This window comes from Sphaeroforma arctica, assembly GCF_001186125.1.
Source record: "Sphaeroforma arctica JP610 unplaced genomic scaffold supercont1.278, whole genome shotgun sequence".
Classification (NCBI taxonomy): domain Eukaryota; class Ichthyosporea; order Ichthyophonida; genus Sphaeroforma; species Sphaeroforma arctica.
Genome location: NW_014040280.1, coordinates 60,797 through 69,392, shown reverse-complemented (window position 1 = coordinate 69,392; position 8,596 = coordinate 60,797). Strand labels below are relative to the sequence as shown.

General features: G+C 43.5%; 1 protein-coding gene across 1 annotated transcript in view; it reads right to left on the bottom strand.

Annotated features, from left to right (window-relative positions):
* Positions 1-8,596, bottom strand: part of SARC_04741 (hypothetical protein) — a gene marked incomplete at its 5' end in the record, with an annotated part of 12,925 nt that overhangs the window by 1,225 nt on the left and 3,104 nt on the right. Inside the window, 12 exons of the mRNA XM_014301421.1 lie at positions 148-287; positions 843-1,007; positions 1,687-1,836; positions 2,140-3,196; positions 3,956-4,026; positions 4,812-4,897; positions 5,005-5,103; positions 5,248-5,408; positions 6,016-6,203; positions 6,903-6,987; positions 7,531-7,589; positions 8,366-8,557. Coding sequence (XP_014156896.1) covers positions 148-287; positions 843-1,007; positions 1,687-1,836; positions 2,140-3,196; positions 3,956-4,026; positions 4,812-4,897; positions 5,005-5,103; positions 5,248-5,408; positions 6,016-6,203; positions 6,903-6,987; positions 7,531-7,589; positions 8,366-8,557 — 2,453 coding nt within the window. The remainder of the gene's footprint in view (positions 1-147; positions 288-842; positions 1,008-1,686; positions 1,837-2,139; positions 3,197-3,955; positions 4,027-4,811; positions 4,898-5,004; positions 5,104-5,247; positions 5,409-6,015; positions 6,204-6,902; positions 6,988-7,530; positions 7,590-8,365; positions 8,558-8,596) is intronic.

Here is an 8,596-nt window from a genome sequence, read left to right as displayed (position 1 = left end):
ATATATACATATATAAATATATATATATATATATATATATATATATATATATATATATATATATATATAGATATAAAGATAAATAAATAAATAAATATATATAGGCAAGCTATGCAACATCACATCTCAGGTTTAAGAATGACATACTTGATGAAGTCTCTCAGCCTGTCCACGAGTATGTTGATAGATATTGTTGGGCGTGTCGGGCACTCGAAGGCGGCCACTGCGCGTTGTTTGTTCGGTTTATTGTCTCGCACCAGCCACCCAATCAGATACGCCGCGTACGCCTATCGCACAAAGTGCCAGTGTTAGGAACGATACAATCGAAATTTATACAAAGGTAGCCTAAGTATATCCATAGAAATATATTCTTGTGTATCTGGCAAAGTCAATCCTATTCGATGCCAATTCTCTATCCTTGGTACTAGAATGGAGAGTATAAAATAAAATTGCGCACATGACCTACTCACTCTTAAATGAAGAGATTGGCGCCTAAATCCCGAGACAGATGTTGCCGGTGAATCAATAAAATATTCTCGATCCAACAAAGCTCTCGAAATACAAGAATTATAGTCAAGAAGACTTGAAAGATATTCAGCCGACCCAGCAGTTACAAGTTCTTCTACCATGCAACATATTTTGAAACGAACAACCCTATCAGACATCAACCATTATCACACCACCTCAATAACTGAGACTGCAACTGTGCACTTATTCTATACGGAAAACTGTCACCATACATGAAGCACAATCCTGGCTCTGTCATTTTTTTCTGGAGGTTGAGAAACTCCGTACCAGAGCATGTTTGCAATTTCGAACTATCCTGTGCAGTAGCAACATACCATCAGAGTTCTGAGTTCCGTCTGCCTCTGCTGTTGGCGCATTGCAATATCGCGCGCACGCCCACCCACAGGCAGCGTTACCGCCGACCGCATTTCACTCAATGAGCTTTCAGCTTCACTCGACCACATCTCAAAGAGATCGGCCACACGGGCCAAAAAGGAGAGCTGAAGTGCGAAAGAAGTGTAAGGGTGGATTGAATATGCAATTCAAAAATTGGTATACTTTCCAGATGTATCGGCAATGTGAAAATCCAAGGATATCTGGGGTGCGATAGGCGGAAGTTGTTACAATTTCTTCTATATGAAGTGTTATGTGGCCGTGAGAACAATAAAACACAAGACAAGAAGGATGTATATCAATGAAAACATCTGTGTCTTTCTTGCATTTACATTATTGTTCGCATAGGTGCCCCCAAAACTTAAACGATACCGGCTTTTTTGTTGTTGCTCATCATTTGGTGCAATTGCAGTACTTGCACCCAACAGTATCGTCGATAGGTCTCATAGTATCATAGCTTCGGATCAGATGTCGGTCAATCAAAATCGGGGCTTAGTTAACCGAGCGATGTAGATGTCAGGGAATTGGCAACATACCTCGAATCGTTTACAAAGGTATATTTGGTACTCATATATAGTTGTCTACGAGAAGCTACTATAGTTTGAAAGCCCATATTTACAGGAATACTCTAGACTGGTACATATATAGAATACACAAAAATGCAATATTGCACACACATACAATTGTCTACACATTCGCGCGCCTGACATCAGTGCGGACTAACATTGGCAGTTCCACATATGCGTCGTTTTCGGATAGGCATGCCACAATCACACAGACAGGTACCTTCTTGCCGTCCGGCAGCGTAATCTCCATTGAGCATACGCTCTGTCTGGCCTCAGACTCGCACTCGAGCACATTCACCAATAGCCCAAACGTATGCACAAACAGATCGTACTCAACGGACTCTAGCCGCTGCTTTGCCTTTTGCGCCTCCTGTGTATCATGAGGTTATTTTAATGAGCTCAATCACTGGGAGTCAGACGCGTGTAACTTTGAGCTTGTGATATGCGTTGGGAGCAGGTCGGGTGTACTTTTAAATTGTGACAGGAAGTGTTTCATACTTGGGAAAACAGTTGATACAGGTTGACACAGCAGTTTCCTTGTGTATACATATATTCATATAAGCATCGATTTCACCAATGAAACAAAAGGCTATACATCATTGAAAGTACGTGTGCCAATCACCAAAGGTAGATACACATCTACTTGCACGCGTCAATCAGCTCCACCACATACTTCCTCCATCTCTGCCGAGGTCTCAGATTTGGCTTTACCGGCGGAACTCTGGATGCGATCGGTTTGAGTGTCACCTACTGCTGATGATACTGTGGCCACACTGGGGTTTGTTGATGTGTATTGACTTGTTTGCGTGATTGAATGCATGTGTGGGTGTGTACTTGTACTTGCGCTGGCATTTGATTTATCAGCCGATATCTCCGAACTCGTGTCCATACTTTCACTATTGGCACTCGTGTTCCTCAGATCCGACGGCGTGTTGGTTGCCTTGGCAACCCCGTCGATCATACCACCACAGTCATCATCGCGGTAATTCAAATCCACTGTCGCGGTGGAGTTGAAGGTCTCAAGAGATGCCGGTTGTGTGCTAGGCCGTGCGTCTGATTGCACATCTGTCATGTCTGTTATGCCTGCGCTGAGTTGTGAGTCTGTCATGGGTGATAGCAGAGGTGTCTCAGGGGTTGGCTGTGTATCTATGCCTGATGGTGCGTTTGAATACAGTTCCGTACTCTTCCTCGAGAGAGTTTCTGGCCATCTGTGTGTGTGGATGTGGTCGCCCGAGGAGCCCTCCTCAGACCTGTCCACATCGATTATTCCTTTGTTCGCGTTCGTTGCCTCTGAACGGCTTGTTGCGTCACTACTACTCGTGATTATAGCACTGTTAGACCCCTCCGTCCCTAACCTCGTATTCTCACACTTCCTGGCGAGCACCGGTGGCAGTGTAAGTGCACACGTTACCAATATGTCCATCCCATACCCGCACGATTCCACCACGCCCCCTGCGCTCGTGTCGACGTTCTTGTTAGACTCAGTACTCGTGTCTGTACTTGCAATCGCTCTCAATGACACACTCGCGCTTGTGCACGTCTCGACAGAGGTGCATGTAGTCGAACATGTGCACGAGACAGTCTCTGCGGAGGTGCTAAGGCCTGCACCCAAATAGTGTCTCACGCGTTCAATGTGCGTTAGATTCATCAGCACGCGCACACATCCGGTGAGCAGTTTAAGTGCGTCTTCCACCGGCAGCGCTGTTTCGTCGGCTCCAGTTAATATTGACCTGAGTAGTAATAGTGAGTAGTAGACACGAGTATATTGGTACGGGATGGTCTATTCTAGTAGATTATAAGTAAAGCGATTATAAGCGAGATAATGTGATCTGTATCTGATGCAGCTGTCAGGACTGGTAAAGCGGATGTATGAACATGCACGGATCTGTTAAAAGCATTTTTAAAGTAAACAAGCGCATATAAATTCAAATATAGTCGATTATCTGGCACAAAAACTTTAGTAACTTTGCACGCTACGCTTTACGTCAAACTAGACGACAGCATGTTGCATTTATTAACCCATGTATTTTTCAATTAAGTAGATATAAAAAAAATATTTAAAAAGATATCTAATAGATATGAAAAGCAAGCATGTTAGTACAGTTTTTGTGAACGCATGGATATGAACTCTAAATTAGAATATACACGTATACACTGAATAAACATCAGCTTATGGAGATATACGATCGATTATTTGAGACCGAGGACATGTAAACAACTTACAATGGAGCATTTTTTTATAATCCGAAAGCATACTTTAATGCCGGCGCCACGGTATAGACTCAAACATTTGGTATCATTCAGGAATATGTCGTCAGTGATGATTTATTGACAGAAGGCAAGTATTTCGTAGGATTCATATAGTATCACATAGCTTGAAATACCCCTACACATCTGAATAATGATACTATTAACATGCACAAATATGAACATGCTGGGACATAAATATACACATATACCATTCTCAGCTGGTCTTAATCCATACATACCTATCAATATATCTCAGAACTCTAACGAGGTTCTCAGTCAGCTTTAGCAGAAATGGGACGTTCTCCTCCGTCTGTGTGCAACATATACACAAACGATTGAGCCTTATTCATTCTTATTGAAACTAACAAGCACTAAGTGCTATCTGATTGATTCGGCAATGCAACCTCGATCTTGTTTAATTTTAACGATCCAGCAGTACTACATCACAAATTCACGTTAATAGCGTATATAACTACTACTGGTTCTAGAATAACGAGTCAATGGATACGTTGAAAACCTCAGCAGATCACATGTGTCAAGAGATTCGGCCACAAAAACAATTGCCGGCATATTACTTATATTAGCAGACAGGTGATAGTTTGATAAGTGGTGCTAGCAGTGTGTACGTTGGGTCGAGCGTTCTTTCACTTGTGAACACAACACTCGCAGGCCACGGGGCTATATACATGTACCTTAAATCTATATAAAGTCACGCACGACATACAGCCTCCCACGGAGACTATACCGCTTCGACGAGAACCGATTTATCGGTCGCATGGTGCACTAGCCAAGCTAGCACATATATGCGAAGTATAGTGTAAGTGCATGTGTGTCACACCACACGCGCCTGTAGCACGATAAACAAACAACGTCCAAATCACTAATGCTTCTTCTGACAACAGTATGATGGGGGAGGCTTACCTTGAGTGCTCAAGATCGAATCGTATAACGAGATAGATTTATATGAATATACTGATATGGACCGCAACCGTACAACACCCCCCCACCCATATATATATACATATATATATACATACATACATACATACATACATACATACATTAGTCTCGTATGTATAAAGCTAGCAAACATACCAGTGAGTCGGCGTTCATGAAGGTGGTGTTCTCAAAGATCTGCAGACAAACCTCAGCTGTATTGATGGCCATCACGAAGTCTGGATCTACAGAGAGATTCAAGTGAAGATTGAACTGGGTCAATAGACCCGGCCTTTAACCGCATAGACAACGTGTGTATTTTATTTCACAGTCCTAAAGTTAGCAAACCTACCTCGTACACCGAGTGCGCCAGTGATGATCTCAACTGTCGATGCAAACATGAGCGAGATGTCCGTCAAACGCTGTTTCTGTATGAGTTGATCGCCGAAACCTGTGTGTGTGCGCGCGCATGTACAAAGACGGGGGCACAACGTCATTGAGTGTTTGACCATAGAACATAACTGACCACACTGGCACCTTCAAACTGTCAAATAGATGTACACACAACTCCGAGCCACCACCAGCCTATTCGTACCATTCAAAAGCTTCGTGAGAGAGCTGAGCGTGTGCAGCAGCAGCATGGCCAGTGACGGTTTGCCCATCGGATCGATACAGTGAGTGTGTGCTGAGTTCTTCAGAGCTGTACTGATACGCTGCAGGTACTTAGCTGAGTCATTCCGGCTTGATTTGGCCGGACTGAGTGTAGAGAAGGTCGATAGGCTGATTAACCACGTGCTTGGCGTACTTTATGAGATGTCGGGGCGGGTAGTTGTGAGGCTACGGGCAGCACTGCATGCTAGTGTAGATTTTCTTATGACGATGAAAGTCTGTGCAAACAACTGTAGGTAAACAAACGAGACAATTTGTAATCTGTGAATGACTGTGCGCGACAGGGTTGTGTCAATGTGGTCTGTTTGCAATAGGAACGGTTTGTTTACAAAAGTATATGCTCACACGGTATTAACTAGTGTGGAAGTGTCGTATTCGAACGCGATAACAGCGAGCAATAATGTGTATCGCATCTGTAAGTGCATACAGCCAGTGCCGCCCACGCTACCAACTCAACTATATCATGCGTAAAGGTGAGATACATGTTAGGCTTTTGTATTTAAGCGTGTTGATGTATTATATATATATATACATATGTGAATTCGGCGCGTATGCACATATGCATTTGCTTCGAAAGTGAAAAAAACTCGCACAGTGTTACATGCATATTCACACACACACACGACCAATACTGAAATAGTACACGCATACACTCACACCCCATACATATGGACAAAACTACGCAAGTGCTTACATATGCAGTGTATCTGTCACCCTCCCTTTCCATCCGTGTGGACCCAGATCTCGGATCCACTTCAACAGCAGAGCCAGCCCAACCCCACGGAAGTCGGAGGTCAACGCATCGTCTGACAAGATAAGCAACGCATGCGCAACACTTACAGTCAACACCTGATGCGGTGCACGCGCCAGGTCGGAGATGGCCTGGGTATTGGGGTGGGATAAGAGTAGGATGAGTGTGATAGAGAGTGAAAATAGCGAAGCATCAGATATCCGAGCACATGCAAAATATGGAAATATCATGTTAATTTGTACTAAAAAAAAAAGGACGCTGCTCGACTTTGTATCTTCGTGCGTTTCAACATATTCGTTGATACAGGTTTACGCCCAACTATGATTCTAAGCCACCTATATTGTTCGCTTTTGCTTTTCCTCTCAAAAATACATATGAATACATGCATCAACTACATATATAAATCCACTACCGAATTGATTGTAAATTTGCTCACATATCCTCGCATCTATACTTTCACAAATGTATTCATGATGAGCGATATATGCACAGCAGTGTAGATATATGGTCTTTTATCTATAGTTCCTTCACCCCTTGAAAATGTTTGCGTACGCACACGTTTGTAACAATAAATAAATAAATAAAAATGGTTCAAACTCAATAGTTTCGACTTCACATGTCAGATATCTAATATATATACTTCTTAGTACACTTATTCATCCGGAAATATAATACTTTTATCGATCGAGCACCTCGGATAAATGCCGGATGTACCAGTGCAGCAGTAGTCAAGCCCATATATCCCAGATCGCGCCTTGACAAAACCGTGTTTATTAGCCATCTTTGTATTTGCGGCATACCACCTGACAATAAAAAAATCATGAGCATACCTTGATGGCTTGTGGCACGACGTCGTTTGCTCTCATATGCAGTCGGAATTCATTAGTACAGCACTGGGTGGCCAAGCTGGTAGCGCTGTATGGGTTGCGTATGCATCATGGTCTAGTCAGTATAATGGTCCATGCGTTCAAGGGCAACGATCATTGGATGATCAGGATTTGCATCGCATATAGACCCAAAGCAGGTCTGAAGGGTATTTGTGCATTTGTATAAGTACTGTTACATTCATGAATATCTCGCTCAACTGAAATCCTGGCCCTTTGTTTTCCACCGCTACAACTCTGTCTCACATTTGGATGAGATTTCGCATACACAACCCATACAAGTCGGAATTAAAGAAAATATACAATCTACCAACATTAATTTGCTACAAACACTGACGCCTACCCAAACAGCTCATAGCATAGCAGTATGCCGATATAGTAGCCCTGTTAATATGACTACAAGACTTCGCGTCAAGTAGTCTTGGCCATGAAATCGCTCGATTAACTGTTCCATATAAATTTTCTGCCAGCAGTTGCAACCCACATGTAGGCAAACCCACCACAAACACGCGATACACAACACACAAGGCCCCAAAACAGCCCCCCCAAAAGCAATCGCATGCACGCCACATACCTCGAACATCGCACGGAGAGGGAATTGGTTGGACCTAGACCGTCTATAATGTACCGTACCTGCGCACCATGAAAAGATGGGTCAAAATGTGCAGTGTGGAATAGGTGAGCCTGCGCAATGGTGCTAGGATTGGTATATCGAAGGAACACAACGATGACTGTACTTAGAAATCATATTGCAATAACTGCTTGTATTTTGACGGGCTTCCGACGCGATTTAGACCAAATCTCGAGCCCCATGTAAGCTGAGCCTGTGCAATTATCATGCCACAGAGTGATAACGCACAGCCCAGACTCAGAAAGCCTCTATTGAAGACGAAGATCATATATAGGCTGCATTTGCAGGACGTTGGAACACAATGAGGTTTGCAACACTGCCAGTCTCTTCCGTGCATACTACACGCATGTCTCATAACCCCAGATGTGCTACAAACATATGCATACTGCTAGTTTCAATATGATAGGAATTTACACAATAGCGGCTGCTTATAAATTTAACGCATTGCGGCCAATGGCCACATGCATTTCACAGGGAAGCACATGGAACGTAGGTTCTGAATAATCATAAGCGAGCACAACTACCCAATACAGGCATACACATGCACATGCACAGCTATAGTTACATACATGCTGTGAAAAGAAATCCATATTTATACAAAGCCGACTACATATTGCTGACATATATCTACTAATGTATCTGGAAAAGTGTAGCGACATGCGTGCGAGTACACAAATGCTTGCTCCATATATGTCATTGTACGCGCTGCTAGAAGAGAAAACACTCGTGCACATATCAAGACCCATGCCCAGGCCACCACATCAGCTCTCACACTCACCTCATCGTACAAGCCAAGGCCTGCGCCAGCCTCTGCAGCCTCGGACGAAGACGCCTCAAAGTACGTCGACTGACTCTTCTGGGTGGAGGAAGCATTCGGCTGTTTCTGTGTTGTGGCGGTGGTTGATGATTGTGATCGCCCGGTGAAGCTACCGGTGGGTGACTTGGCCTTCTTGCCGTCGGAGCCTGTTGTCTGCAAGGAGTGTGCGCATTGCAGTAGATGCATTAGATA